The sequence below is a fragment of the Schistocerca cancellata genome, chromosome 4 (assembly GCF_023864275.1).
Source record: "Schistocerca cancellata isolate TAMUIC-IGC-003103 chromosome 4, iqSchCanc2.1, whole genome shotgun sequence".
Classification (NCBI taxonomy): Eukaryota; Metazoa; Arthropoda; class Insecta; order Orthoptera; family Acrididae; genus Schistocerca; species Schistocerca cancellata.
The window spans coordinates 554189650-554206194 of NC_064629.1; the positions used below are offsets into that span (position 1 = coordinate 554189650).

At 41.3% G+C, this 16545-nt stretch overlaps 1 protein-coding gene across 1 annotated transcript in view; it reads left to right on the forward strand.

Moving 5' to 3' along the window:
• Positions 1–16545, forward strand: part of LOC126185204 (hemicentin-1-like) — a 747875-nt gene that overhangs the window by 142792 nt on the left and 588538 nt on the right. Inside the window, exon 3 of the mRNA XM_049928085.1 lies at positions 4865–5094. Coding sequence (XP_049784042.1) covers positions 4865–5094 — 230 coding nt within the window. The remainder of the gene's footprint in view (positions 1–4864; positions 5095–16545) is intronic.

Below are 16545 nucleotides of genomic sequence, written 5' to 3' on the forward strand. Positions count from 1 at the left end.
GCTGGCTAGCTATCCCAGTGTTGCCCTCACAAGCAATGAGGAAAGGCCTTGGAGGCTTTTTTTTTTTTTTTTTTTTTTTTTTTTTTTTTCTTTTTTTTTTTTTTTTTTTTTTTTTAAAAAAAGACTTGAGAAGGCATGCGAAACACATACAGGCATAAAATAATCAGACAGCTCCATCAATGAGGCTTCTGGGGATGACTATCCATCTTTGTATGGCCCTTCTCATCTATGTGCTGTTTCAGATGCTGAATGATTAATGGTAAATCTCTTATAAAGATGTGAAACAAATACTAACAAAGAGATAGAGGGGCTGGCCAGTACTTACCTCAGCTCAGTACAGCTGATAGATACACATAAAACAGAACCAAAAATTTACGTTCCTAGCTTTCGGAACAAATGTTCCTTCATCGAGGAGGAGAGAGGGGAAAGAAAGGGAAGAAGGGAAAGGAGATTCAGTTACTCACAACCCAGGTTATGAAGCAACAGGGAAAGGAAAATAGGGATGGTAGCAAGGATGGAGGCATGGTTGTCAGAGGGAAGCCAAAGATATTCTACTGTAAGTACTGTGCCAGCTTCAAACCAAAGAGGATGCATACAGAAGTAAAGAGGTATATAGTATAAAGATAAACACAAATATGTAGGATGAAAAGATGCATGAATGGCTAAAGAGGAAAGGGAAAGAGGAGAAGACTGAAGAGTGAATGGGAGTGAGGTTGTTTAATGTAGGTTCAGTCCAGGGGGATGGCGGGATGAAAGGATGTGTTGGAGTGCAAGTTCCCATCTCCGCAGTTCAGAGGGACTGGTGTTGGGTGGGAGAAGCCAAATGGCACATACGGTGTAGCAGGTTCCTAGGTCCCTAGAATTATGCTGGAGGGCATGCTCCGCTACTGGGTATTGGGCATCTCCAAGGCGGACAGTTCGTCTGTGTCCGTTCATGCGCTCAGCCAGTTTAGTTGTTGTCATGCCGATGTAAAAGGCTGTGCAGTGCACGCATGTCAGTTGATAAATGACATGTGTAGTTTCACGCATAGCCCTGCCTTGAATTGTGTATGTTTTACCAGTAGCGGGGCTGGAGTAGGTGGTTGTGGGGGGATGCATGGGGCAGGTTTTGCAGCGGGGTCGGTTACAGATGTAGGAACCGCTGGGTAGAGAAGGTAGTCTGGGAATAGTGTAGGGTTTAACAAGGATGTTACGGATGTTAGGGGGGTGACGAAAGGCAACTCTGGGTGGTGTGGGGAGAATTTTGTCAAGGGATGATCTCATTTCAGGGGTTGACTTGAGAAAGTCATATCCCTGGCGGAGTAATTTGTTGATGTTTTCGAGGCCAGGATAATATTGGGTGACAAGGGGGATGCTTCTGTGTGGTCTGGGGGTAGGAACATTGTTGTTGGACGGGGAGGAATGTATTGCTTGGGAAATCTGTTTGTGGACAAGGTCTGCAGGATAGTTGCGGGAGAGGAAAGCACTGGTCAGGTTATTGGTGTAATTGTTGAGGGATTCGTCACTGGAGCAGATACGTTTGCCACGAATACCTAGGCTGTAGGGAAGGGAGCGTTTGATGTGGAAAGGATGGCAGCTATCAAAGTGAAGGTACTGTTGTTTGTTTGTGGGTTTGATATGGACAGAAGTGTGGATGTGAGCTTCAACAAGATGAATGTCAACATCCAGGAAGGTGGCTTGGGTTTTGGAGAAGAACCAGGTGAAATTCAGATTCGAAAAGGAGTTGAGGTTATGGAGGAAATTAAGGAGTGTTTCTTCACCATGAGTCCAGACCACAAAAATGTCATCTATAAATCTATACCAGGCCAGGGGAAGCAGCTTTGTGGGCTGGACTCATGGTGAAGAAACACTCCTTAATTTCCTCCATAACCTCAACTCCTTTTCGAATCTGAATTTCACCTGGTTCTTCTCCAAAACCCAAGCCACCTTCCTGGATGTTGACATTCATCTTGTTGAAGCTCACATCCACACCTCTGTCCATATCAAACCCACAAACAAACAACAGTACCTTCACTTCGATAGCTGCCATCCTTTCCACATCAAACGCTCCCTTCCCTACAGCCTAGGTATTCGTGGCAAACGTATCTGCTCCAGTGACGAATCCCTCAACAATTACACCAATAACCTGACCAGTGCTTTCCTCTCCCGCAACTATCCTGCAGACCTTGTCCACAAACAGATTTCCCAAGCAATACATTCCTCCCCGTCCAACAACAATGTTCCTACCCCCAGACCACACAGAAGCATCCCCCTTGTCACCCAATATTATCCTGGCCTCGAAAACATCAACAAGTTACTCCGCCAGGGATATGACTTTCTCAAGTCAACCCCTGAAATGAGATCATCCCTTGACAAAATTCTCCCCACACCACCCAGAGTTGCCTTTCGTCACCCCCCTAACATCTGTAACATCCTTGTTAAACCCTACACTATTCCCAGACTACCTTCTCTACCCAGCGGTTCCTACCCCTGTAACCGACCCCGCTGCAAAACCTGCCCCATGCATCCCCCCACAACCACCTACTCCAGCCCCGCTACTGGTAAAACATACACAATTCAAGGCAGGGCTATGCGTGAAACTACACATGTCATTTATCAACTGACATGCGTGCACTGCACAGCCTTTTACATCGGCATGACAACAACTAAACTGGCTGAGCGCATGAACGGACACAGACGAACTGTCCGCCTTGGAGATGCCCAATACCCAGTAGCGGAGCATGCCCTCCAGCATAATTCTAGGGACCTAGGAACCTGCTACACCGTATGTGCCATTTGGCTTCTCCCACCCAACACCAGTCCCTCTGAACTGCGGAGATGGGAACTTGCACTCCAACACATCCTTTCATCCCGCCATCCCCCTGGACTGAACCTACGTTAAACAACCTCACTCCCATTCACTCTTCAGTCTTCTCCTCTTTCCCTTTCCTCTTTAGCCATTCATGCATCTTTTCATCCTACATATTTGTGTTTATCTTTATACTATATACCTCTTTACTTCTGTATGCATCCTCTTTGGTTTGAAGCTGGCACAGTACTTACAGTAGAATATCTTTGGCTTCCCTCTGACAACCATGCCTCCATCCTTGCTACCATCCCTATTTTCCTTTCCCTGTTGCTTCATAACCTGGGTTGTGAGTAACTGAATCTCCTTTCCCTTCTTCCCTTTCTTTCCCCTCTCTCCTCCTCGATGAAGGAACATTTGTTCCGAAAGCTAGGAACGTAAATTTTTGGTTCTGTTTTATGTGTATCTATCGGCTGTACTGAGCTGAGGTAAGTACTGGCCAGCCCCTCTATCTCTTTGTTAGTATTTATTTCAGATTCTGAGTCAGAGAAACCAAATAGCAGTTTGAGCAGGAGAACTGTGTCCCATTGGACATCATATTGAACATCACCCTTTTTTTACGACAAGCTCTTTCGATTGCCACTGCTGTGGGATCTCAAAGTTCAGTTGTTCAAACCATGTGATATTTTAAAGTGTGTCAGCCACATGTCTTGAGGAGCCAATGATGTGTTCCTACTCCAATTATAGAAGGTTCTCATGTGATCCAGGTTGTATTATAGGTGCTAGTTGTGTGGATCAGATAAATGTACAAGTGTAAAGATGTTAGATCCCATCCACCACGAAGCAATAAGTCTGACCACAGGGCCATGTAGTACCAATGCTATCTGCAGCCTTTGTGCTGAGTCTGATGATCTACCCATTAACCATCTAATGACAGCTTTTCACTATGTCTTAGGTGTATAAGTTCTTGGTTGATCTGCAGTGAGTGATCAGTATTCAAACTTGTTGAGAAACTACCATGGAAATTACATTTGTGAATTACACCAAACTAAAAAGCTATTTTGAATCCATATCAAAACATAACTAGTGGTTATTCATATAATACAAATATCAGTTCACTGAAAAGGTCCAAAACTGTGTCAAACTGTTCAGGGTGCAAGAGAAACTTTCCTTGTATGTGGTATAAATCTCCAATACAGTGCCTCTTGAAATACACAACACTTCAGCTATCTTGGTTATGGAAGCACCGAGCATGCAAGCACCAACAATTTATCCATGTTTGAATTCACTTATCTCCAACATAATGCATTCACAACTACACAGAACACTTGCAACATACTGATGACATTGCACAGGTGCCATTCATGGTCAAATACAACAGCGCAACCTGCAGGATGGTTAGCATCTGCATTTATGTTCAAGTGTGCATCTCTCATGGTGTTTCCATAATTTTGTCCATCCCCCATACTTGTGCTGTATGGTAGTTCAAATACTTTCATCTCTTCCATTTCCCTCCAGATTTTGTGTGCCTCTGCATCTGATATGGAGAACTCATTTGCTAAGCATACCTTGAGAATGCTGATGGCAAAAACGATAGAAGCAGTTACCATTGTCCCCCTGCTTAGACCAATAAGTGCAGACAGGCACAGATCTCATGGACCCATGCATTCTGGCATGAGCTGCCGGAGCTGGCAGTCGTGTGTGCATGAAGTGTGCTTGCTTGTGTGAATAAATGGTGTGCTTCTCTTTTCCTATAAAGTCTGTGGCTGAAAGCTAATGTGTAAGTATCCTTTAGTAATGCCTTTCTGTAACTTAGCATGTCATCTTTACAATAAGCAGCAGTCTATCTTTTCCTACTTTCTCTTATTGATTCACAGGGTGGGGAAAGTTCACTCAGCTCTTAAGTTTCAGCATTTGCTTTAAAAAACCCTTTCAATTAATTTTTTGTTTTTGACTTATAAAAAGTATAAATGGTATTTGTACTGTGTCATGCTAATTTCAGCACACAGAAAGACAAAGAGTTTTTGGCAAATGTTCATCCAGATAAAACAAACTGAAATCACTTTTTTTGTTAAACAGATGTAGGACCTGTAACCGTGACATCAGATGCTGAAGAATTCAAACATGCTCTTCGGATGCTTCAAATAACTTCAGGTGGTGACTGCCCAGAAATGAGTTTGAAGGCAATTCAATTGGCAATCTTACATGCAAAACTAGGAGCACATATATATGTCTTCACCGATGCCAGTTCAAAGGACTACTACCTGTCGCCTCAAGTACTGGCACTCATCCAGCGTAAACAGAGCAAGGTTGGTCATTTGGTCATTATTGCCAGTGTATCTCACCTTCTACATGTTCTTTCTCCCTTTGGGTTATATCTGCTTTGGGCGAAGCACAAAACAGAATTATTTTGTACTGTTGCTGAAACAACAGTCAGAATTATTTTAATAATATGTGGCAAAACCTGACTTACTCAACAATCACTGAAGGGATGAAAACTCTAATCTTGCTTTCTTCCTTCAACAATCACTGTTCAAGCAAGAGATTCATTGGTTATTTGCAGCATGTCATCAAACTCCAAAGTACTGGTTTGTTTGTCTGATATTCACTGACCTGTGTTTTAAAAATCAGTGACAGCATGTAATTACTTTTATTGTATCATTTCTACTACTGCCCCCCGCCTACCCCATCCCCCCACCCCCCATGAACCACGGACCTTGCCATTGGTGGGGAGGCTTGCGTGCCTCAGCGATACAGATGTACCATAGGTGCAACCACAATGGAGGGGTATCTGTTGAGAGGCCAGACAAACGTGTGGTTCCTGAAGAGGGGCAGCAGCCTTGTCAGTAGTTGCAGGGGCAACAGTATGGATGATTGACTGATCTGGCCTTGTAACACTAACCGAAATGTCCTTGCTATGCTGGTACTGCAAACAGCTGAAAGCAAGGTGAAACTACAGCTGTAATTTTTCCCGAGGGCATGCAGCTTTACTGTATGGTTAAATGATGATGGCATCCTCTTGGGTAAACTATTCCGGAGGTAAAATAGTTCCCCATTCATATCTCTGGGTGGGGACTACTCAGGAGGACGTTGTTATCAAGAGAAAGAAAACTGGCGTTCTACGGATCAGAGCGTGGAATGTCAGATTCCTTAATCGGGCAGGTAGGTTAGAAAATTTTAAAAGGGAAATGGATAGGTTAATGTTAGATATAGTAGGAATTAGTGAAGTTTGGTGGCAGGAAGAACAAGACTTCTGGTCAGGTGAATACAGGGTTATAAATACAAAATCAAATATGGGTAATGCAGGAGTAGGTTTAATAATGAATAGGAAAATAGGAATGCGGCTAAGCTACTACAAACAGCATAGTGAACACATTATTGTGGCCAAGATAGATACGAAGCCCATGCCTACCACAGTAATACAAGTTTATATGCCAACTAGTTCTGCAGATGATGAAGAGATTGATGAAATGTATGATGAGATAAAAGAAATTATTCAGATAGTGAAGGGAGACAAAAATTTAATAGTCATGGGTGACTGGAACTCGATAGTAGGGAAAGGAAGAGAAGGAAACGTAGTAGGTGAATATGGATTCGGGGGAAGAAACGAAAGAGGAAGCCGCCTGGTAGAATTTTGTACAGAGCATAACTTAATCATAGCTAACACTTGGTTCAAGAATCATAAAAGAAGGTTGTATACATGTAAGAAGCCTGGAGATACTTCAGATAGATTATATAATGGTAAGACAGAGATTCAGGAACCAGGTTTTAAATCGTAAGACATTTCCAGGGGCAGATGTGGACTCTGACCACAATCTATTGGTTATGAACTGTAGATTAAAACTGAAGAAACTGCAAAAAGGTGGGAATTTGAGGAGATGGGACCTAGATAAACTGAAAGAACCAGAGGTTGTAGAGAGCTTCAGGGAGAGAATTAGGGAATGATTGACAAGGATGGGGAAAAGAAATACAGTAGAAGAAGAATGGGTAGCTTTGAGAGATGAAATGGTGAAGGTAGCAGATGATCAAGTAGGTAAAAAGACAAGGGCTAATAGAAATCCTTGAGTAACAGAAGAGATATTGAATTTAATTGATGAAAGGAGAAAATACAAAAATGCAGCAAATGAAGCAGGCAAAAAGGAATACAAACGTCTCAAAAATGAGATCGACAGAAAGTGCAAAATGGCTAAGCAGGGATGGCTAGAGGACAAATGTAAGGATTTAGAGGTGCATATCACTAGGGGTAAGATAGATACTGCCTACAGGAAAATTAAAGAGACCTTTGGAGAAAAGAGAACCACTTGTATGAATATCAAGAGCTCCGATGGAAACCCAGTTCTAAGCAAAGAACGGAAAGCAGAAAGGTGGAAGGAGTATATAGAGAGTCTGAACAAGGGCGATGTTCTTGAGGACAATATTATAGAAATGGAAGAAAATGTAGATGAAGATGAAACAGGAGATATGACACTGCATGAAGAGTTTCACAGAGCACTGAAAGACCTAAGTCGAAACAAGGCCCCAGAAGTAGACAACATTCCATTAGAACTACTGACAGCCTTGGGAGAGCCAGGCCTAACAAAACTCTACCATCTAGTGAGCAAGATGTATGAGACAGGCGAAATACCCTCATAACCTTAGACTTCAAGAAGAATATAATTATTCCAATCCCAAAGAAAGCAGCTATTGACAGATGTGAAAATTACCGAACTATCAGTTTATTAAGCCATGGCTGCAAAATACTAACACGAATTCTTAACAGATGAATGAAAAAACTGGTAGAAGCTGAGCTTGGGGAAGATCAGTTTGGATTCCATAGAAATGTTGGAATACGTGAGGCAATACTGACCCTACGACTTATCTTAGAAAATAAATTAAGAAAAGGTAATCCTACGTGTCTAGCATTTGTAGACTTAGAGAAAGCTTTTGACAGTGTTGACTGGAATACTGTCTTTCAAATTCTGAAGGTGACAGGGGTAAAATACAGGGAGCAAAAGGCTATTTACAATTTGTACAGAAACCAAATTGCAGTTATAAGAGTCAAGGGGCATGAAAGGGAAGCAGTGGTTGGGAAGGGAGTGAGACAGGTTTGTAGCCTATCCTCGAAGTTATTCAATCTGTATATTGCGGCTTAGAATCGAATGAAAAGTAAGAAGAAGTTCTGAAAAAATGTTGATAGGTGCCTCCACAACTAACTTCTGTGGCGGTAGCGTGCACAAAAGCAAGCCATGCCACGATCGGCGTCAGGCTGTAAACACTGATTATCAGAATGCGACAAACAATGCTTGACACAGTACAGTACTGCATTTTCAGCTTAGAGTGACATAAACACCTATAACAAAGAGAATGGCACTTAATCAGATCAAAGAAAAATAAGCAATCAATTCAAACCAGACGAAGCACATGAAAAAGGAAGGGTACCCGTATAAATGCGGACGGAGCGCCTGACGCATAGCAATGGCTACCTGGTAAAGCTTAACTGCTAAGCTTACGACTTGAACCAAACTACTGTAGCTGTATCATCATTCATTCAACCTAAATTGTGTCTCATGTTACAATGGACATCTTTTTTTCGATTTGGAGGTGTGGCCTAAAACTTTTCTCTCCATTTGAATTTCGAGTCGCATATTTCAGGTGCGGCTTAGATTCGGGAAATTTCTTTTTCCTTGATTTCGAGTCTCATTTTTCAGGTGCGGCTTAGATTCGAGTGCGGCGTAGATTCAAGTAAATACGGTAGATTTAAGTGTCGTTTCTGAAAGTATTTGTATGGAGTGTAGCCATGTATGGAAGTGAAACGTGGACGATAGTTTAGATAAGAAGAGAATAGAAGCTTTCGAAATGTGGTGCTACAGAAGAATGTTGAAGATTAGGTGGGTGGATGACATAACTAATGAAGAGGTATTGAATAGAATTGCAGAGAAGAGAAATTTATGGCACAACTTGACTAGAAGAAGGGATCGGTTGGTAGGGCGTATTCTGAGGCATCAAGCGGTCACCAATTTAGTATTGGAGGACAATGTGGAGGGTAAAAATCATAGAGGGAGACCAAGAGATGAATACACTAAACAGATTCAGAAGGATGGAGGTTGCAGTAGGTACTGGGAGCTGAAGAAGCTTGCACAGGATAGAGTAGCTGCATCAAACACAACAACAACTACTACTACTGCTACTGCTACTACCACTACTACTACTGCTACTACTACTACTACTACTCTTATTATTATTATTGTTATTATTATTATATAGGGTATCTTTCTGATTGCACAATTGACTGTTCAGAAAAGTGTGTTTCAGTACAATAGGTGAACTGAATGCTCCCACAGCAGGATATTGTTCCAATAACACTGTGGCAAGGCTGCAACCTGTTGTGGCTCATGTGTCATAGAACTTACTAATCTCTCCTGTTTCCAATGTATTTAATGGAAAATCACAATATGACTCTATAGTCATGTGTAGGTTGATGGCAGAACATGACTTACAGGTTTTCACACTCCACTGACAGTGAAACTGGGCCATTGGGATTTGCCTCTCTGTACTAGAGGGCAGTTTTTTTTTGTAAAGAGTGAGTTAAACATTCCATTGATGACAGTACCATTAGACACAAAGCAAAAGCTCAAATTGGACAAGGATGTGGAAGGTAATAGGCTGTGTCCTTTTCAAAGGGACCAGTGCAGTATTTACAGAAAATCCAGACCTGAACAGCCAGATGAGGATTTCTACCCTGCATTTTCTGAATGTAAGTCCAGCAATTTAATGCTTGTACTGATTCATTTGTTCTCTCCTTTTTCAAACTATGGGCAGTCACAGAGGGAAAGAAAGGTCTCTGCTGGAAGACATTACCAAAGTAAGATGTAGCTCCTTTCAAGGAATATATGTCAAAGGAGGGAAATGAATCCAGTGTGCACTTAGTGTGTATCTAAGGAGGCAGTGTCTACCAGGTAGAAATGGCCATCCCAGAAGCAAGAAGAACATGGACTGCAGTCAGCTTCTGGTTATGTCCCATATTGGTATGTATGGTGTCTGATTGAGATCTTAATGTTTGGAATCAAACAGAAGCACTAAACAAGAGACTTCTTCAGAGTTGTGATGAGCTTGGTTGATGGCTTTCCAACCTGCACTGTATAATAGAGGGCAGTAATGTTGCCCTGGACAGATCAGGAGTGCGCTGGAGATACGGGAAGTAGAGTATGTATTGAGTGTTATTTTTTAGGCTAGGTGAAGCTCTGAGATTGAATTCTCTCATGATAAAACTTTTGTGTAAAACAGTCCCATTTTGTCATGTCGGATCTGGGTAAAATCTTGAGCTATTGACAAAATCCTCCACTGTCCTTGTCAGGAACTACTGACTATCGTGGCTTCTATTGTGATGACCATTTATAGCCCATAGATGGCTCTTGATTGGTCAACATACATCATCATTACATCATGCTGAACATCTGGTTCACAATCAAGACAAAGAGAGAAGGAAAAATGCCATTTTAGATGTTTTTATTGAACAGAAATCAGATGTAAACAAAAACCAATGGGCAGCCTCACCAATCTGGATGCTGCAAGCAGACACACACTGATTTATATTTGGTATACACAGTTTTCACAACCTTGTGCTGAAGAAAGCTGTTTTAAATACATTAATATATAGAACTACTTCTGTTTGTGTTAAGGACCACCAGGAGTCTGAGGTTAATCATCTGAATTAAGTGTTCCAAAAGAATGGCTGTGGGGTTTGAGGTATAAAGTTATCACTATCCAAGAAATGAGAATCCAAAACTGTTTAACAATCAAGTGATGATCTACCTGCTGTGCTTCTACCTTTTTGCAGTGCTACATGTGCATCTACTTGGTTACTCTGCAATGGCTGGCAGAGGGTTTGTAGAAACTCTTTCAGACTACTTCTTGACCATTGAACTCTCAATTAACACATAGGAAGAATGAACATCTGAATCTTTTCATGCAAACTCTGATTTATGTTACTTTATTATGATGGTGGTTTCTCTCTACGTAGGTGGGAATCAACAAAATTTTTTCGCATTCAGAGGAGACAACTGATGATAGAAATTTCATGAAAAGCTTCTACTGCAACAACAACCACCTTTGTTTTAATGATTGCTGCCCTAACTCAGAAAAATGAAGTAAGATTATAGTTTAACATCCTATTGAATTTTAAGTCATTAGAGATAGAGCACAATCTTTCAATGATTCAAGGATGGGGAAAGAAACTGGCTGAGCCCTTTAAAGGAACTATCCCAGAATCCACATAGAGCAATTTAGAGAAATAATGGATAACCTAAATCCGAATGGCTGGATGTGGATTTAAACTGTAGTCCTCTCAAATGCAAGTCCTATGTGCTAACCACTGAACCACGTTGCTTGGTACCCCACTCTATCCTTATTCTGCAATATTATAAAACAAGCTGCCCTTCCCTGAAGCTTTTTGATGTCCTCTGTCATGACTATCTGCCAAGGATCCCATATCACACAGCACTACTCCAGAAGAGGATTGACAAGTGTAGTGTAGCTGGTCTCTTTAGTAGATTTACTGCAATTCCTAGGCGTTGTGTCAATAAAACACAGTCATTGGTTCACCTTCCGTGCAACATTTTCTTTGACATTGTTCCAGTTTAAGTAGTTTGTAATTGTAATCCCCAGGTATTTAGCTGAATTGACAGTCTTCAGATTTGTGTGATTTACCATGGAATCAACATTGAACACATTTTATTCAGTACTATTTATGTCAGTCCTAAAATGTCTAAGCAAAAATACAAGTTAACTGGAGAAATTCATTTTATGCTATTTACAATGTAATTAAGAAATGTATGTGTTCACTTGGTTAGTGTTAATTCAATACCAACAGTTTTATTCTGTAACCTTCATTGTGTATGCAGTTCAAAAAACCAATGAATCATAAATGTAAATGGCACCTAAACTAAATTTCAATATAAAAAATATAAATGAGCACTAAATTTCCATCATAGTTTTACATTTATGTATCTATGATTATGAATATTAAATCATTATTGTTACAACTGTTGGGCCCTCATAATAATTGTAATGGGAATATGAATTCCATCACAAACAAATAATGTTTTCAGTAAAAGGTTCTCATTGAAACAGTAAAAAAAAGTCTTAGTTGGAACACAAATTCCTGTGAAAAAGTATTCATCACAGAACATCAACAAAACAACTACAGTACAGTAATAATGTACTGTAGTCTGTTGTCTTTGTTAGACAGCACCAGAACTGAAACTCTTCTGTGACCTCCAGTACTCTGTCTCAGGATAGCTTCAATCTTCTGGCCATACATATGAGCTCAAATTAGCACCCAGTCTACTACTCACTCATCACATTCACTCTAACATTAAACTAAAAACAAGTTACCAAGTTCAAATGAACAATTATAAAAATAAATAAATAAATACATTTATAACTACATCTAGATCTACATACATACTCTGCGGACCACCATATGGTGCATGGTACCCTGTACCACTACTAGTTATTTACTTTCCTGTTCCACTTACAAATAGAGCAAGAGAAAAATGACTGTCTGTATGCCTTTGTATGAGCCTGAATTTCTTTATTCTTGTCTTTGTGGTCTTTACAAGTAATGTACTTTCGTGGCTGTAGAATAGTTCTGCTGTCAGCTTCAAATTTTCTCAATAGTGTTTCTCAAAAAGAACACCACCTTCCCTCTAGGGATTCCCATTTGTTTTCCCAAAGCATGTCCATGATACATGCTGTTCAATCTTAGTGGTAACATTTGTACCAGCCTGCCTCAGAACTGCTTCAATGTCTTCCTTTATTACACTAGTGTACTTCTTGTGGTCTCCACTACAAATGAACCACACTTTCCTAAAATTCTCCCAATAAACCAAAGTCGACCATTCGGCTTCCCTGCTACACTGCTGACATGGTTATTTCATTTCATATCACTTTTCAGTTTTACCCCTAGCTGTTTAATAGATGTGACTGTGTCAAGCAACACACTACTAATGCTGTATTCAAACATGGGTTTCTTTTTCCTAATCATCTGCATTAACTTAAACTTTCAATGTTTAGAGGTAGCTGCCATTCATCACACCAACAATAAATTTTGTCTAAGTCATCTTGTATCCTGTTACAGTTACTTAATGTCAGCACCTTCTGATACACCATAGCATCATCAGCAAAAAGCTACAGATTGCTGCACACTCTGTCCACAAGGTTATTTATGTATATAGAAAATGACAGTGATTTTAATACACTTCTCTGGGTCATTTTTGAAAATACCTTTGTCTCTGGCAAACACTTGCTATTGAGTGCAATGTAATGCTTTCTGTTAGTTAAGAAGTATTCAATAGAGATATTACAAAAGAAACTAAATTCATAAAGCTGTACACTGAGTTCAGTGCCTTAGATCAGAGTTTGATCTCCATAATGATGCAAGTGGTGATATATATATATATATATATATATATATATATATATATATATATATATATATATATATATATATATATATATATATATATATATTTTTATATCCTGACCAATATAAATGAATATATTGTAATACAAAAAAACACTCCCAAATAAATGCACTGTAGCCATTAATGTAGCCAGAACTATTCGGGTGATAAAATGCTACCCCTGTATTACTGTTAACATTACCCATTCTACATGGCAGCCAACAAATTTTACATCCATGAATAGTAATCCTGCTCCCTATATCTCATGAGTAAAAAATGTCAATGTTGTATGCCATTGTTGGCTGGGATATCCCATGGAATGGGTTCAGCTGCCTGTAAGAGGTGTTCTTTCTCCACACGCATTGGCCCCTATCATTATGTGGCCCCTATGATTATGAATATATATTGTGTCATATGTGTATTTGTAGATTGCAGGTGAGTGTATATAGTGTTGTGCTATTTTTCTGTTGGATGATGACAAAAAGAGGAGGGAGAGTGATAAATCTGGTGTCAGTACATATCCTACTCCTCTTGAATAGTATCAAGAAGGCCACCAGGCTTAATGTCCCCTTCCAGTGCATGGATCACCAACAGTGTCACATGCTGTCACATCATGAGACACTCTAGAGAAGTTTGTCATGAGACACTGTAGAGAAATTTGGAACTGAACCCAACACACTCGTGAAAGACAGGTGATAAGGAACTTTCAGCCATCACCTCTTCTCCCCTTGCTGGCCAAATATTAGTAGTGAGAATTTTAACCATTGTCAGGATTCAAACCATCTTACCTCCATGTCAAGTGCCACCACATTGGCATTCGTTAGCAACCTTGGCTATGGAGGTGAGTATCTCATCAGTCATCATGTAGGAACCTTATATTTTACTCTCCCCTCCCATTAATCAGCACATCTTTAATATTACTACTAAATAAACAAATAATTGCCATCTTTAAAATTAAGAAAACAGTAAATACTTCCCCCCATAATTCTTCAGTGAACATTCACAAATGCAGCAAAACAATATCAATTAATACAAATAAATATTAGACAAACAGCATAAACAGTAAAACATTGTTAATCATAATTAATTCATACACCATCAACACTCAGTCACTGAATCACATGCTTGGCACATTGTGCAGGCTTCTTAAACTTTAAGATACACATGAGTTTCTTTAATTTTAACTAAAACTCGGTCTCACTGTCAAATATTGACTATCTTACACTCTTATAATGCTTTCTGTTCCTTTTTACAGCCCCTTTCTTTCCTTTAATAATTCATAGTGAATTTCCTAAAATATATACACTGATGGGGAAAAAAAGACGACACCAGAAAATACTTAATGTAGAGTAATGAAATTTCAGAAATACATTTTTGTAGGTAACATATTGAAGTGATTAACTTTGCAAGATCACAGGTTAATTTTAGGGCAAGATAAGCCATTGCAAATGTGAAATGGTGGTACATTAATAACGAGTGTAGCCACCAAAATGCAAAATGCAGGTATGTAGACGTGCATGCATTTTGTTATACAGATGCCAGATGTCAGTTTGTGGGGTGGAATTCCATGCCTGTTGCACTTGGTCTGTCAATACAGGGACTGATAATACTATTTGTGGATGACACTGTAGTTTTCATCCAATGGTGGGCCATATGCGCTCAATTGGAGTCAGATCTGGTGACCGAGCAGGCCAAGACAGCATGTCAACACACTGTACAGCATGTTTGGTTACAAAAGTGGTGTGTGGGTGAGCTTTATGTATTGGAAATACTCCCTGGAATGCTGTTCATGAATCGTAGGACAACAGACCAAATCCCCAGAATGATATACAGATCTGCAGTCAGGGTGTGTGGGATAACCATGAGAGTGCTCCTGCTGTCATACAAAATTGCATCCTACACCATAACTACAGGTGTAGGTCCATTGTGTCTAGCATGCAGACTAGTTGATTGCAGACTCTCAGCTGATCTTCTAAGTAACACATAGCCATCACTAGCACCTAGGCAGACCCAGCTTTCATCAGAAAACACAACAGACCTCCACCCTTCCCTCTAATGAGCTCTTGTTTGACACCACTGAAGTCACAAATGGTGGTGGTTTGGTGTCAGTGAAATGCATGCAGTTCCACAAAACTGGAACACTGTTGCAATTGGACTATTTTGCAAAAAAATGGGTCACAGACAAGTCATAAAAATACGTGTTTTGTAAATACACTCCTGGAAATGGAAAAAAGAACACATTGACACCGGTGTGTCAGACCCACCATACTTGCTCCGGACACTGCGAGAGGGCTGTACAAGCAATGATCACACGCACGGCACAGCGGACACACCAGGAACCGCGGTGTTGGCCGTCGAATGGCGCTAGCTGCGCAGCATTTGTGCACCGCCGCCGTCAGTGTCAGCCAGTTTGCCGTGGCATACGGAGCTCCATCGCAGTCTTTAACACTGGTAGCATGCCGCGACAGCGTGGACGTGAACCGTATGTGCAGTTGACGGACTTTGAGCGAGGGCGTATAGTGAGCATGCGGGAGGCCGGGTGGACGTACCGCCGAATTGCTCAACACGTGGGGCGTGAGGTCTCCACAGTACATCGATGTTGTCGCCAGTGGTCGGCGGAAGTTGCACGTGCCCGTCGACCTGGGACCGGACTGCAGTGATGCACAGATGCACGCCAAGACCGTAGGATCCTATGCAGTGCCGTAGGGGACCGCACCGCCACTTCCCAGCAAATTAGGGACACTGTTGCTCCTGGGGTATCGGCGAGGACCATTCGCAACCTTCTCCATGAAGCTGGGCTACAGTCCCGCACACCGTTAGGCCGTCTTCCGCTCATGCCCCAACATCGTGCAGCCTGCCTCCAGTGGTGTCGCGACAGGCGTGAATGGAGGGACGAATGGAGACATGTCATCTTCAGCGATGAGAGTCGCTTCTGCCTTGGTACCAATGATGGTCGTATGCGTGTTTGGCGCCGTGCAGGTGAGCGCCACAATCAGGACTGCATACGACTGAGGCACACAGGGCCAACACCCGGCATCATGGTGTGGGGAGCGATCTCCTACACTGGCCATACACCACTGGTGATCATCGAGGGGACACTGAATAGTGCACCGTACATCCAAACCATCATCGAACCCATCGTTCTACCATTCCTAGACCGGCAAGGGAACTTGCTGTTCCAACAGGACAATGCACGTCCGCATGTATCCCGTGCCACCCAACGTGCTCTAGAAGGTGTAAGTCAACTACCCTGGCCAGCAAGATCTCCAGATCTGTCCCCCATTGAGCATGTTTGGGACTGGATGAAGCGTCGTCTCA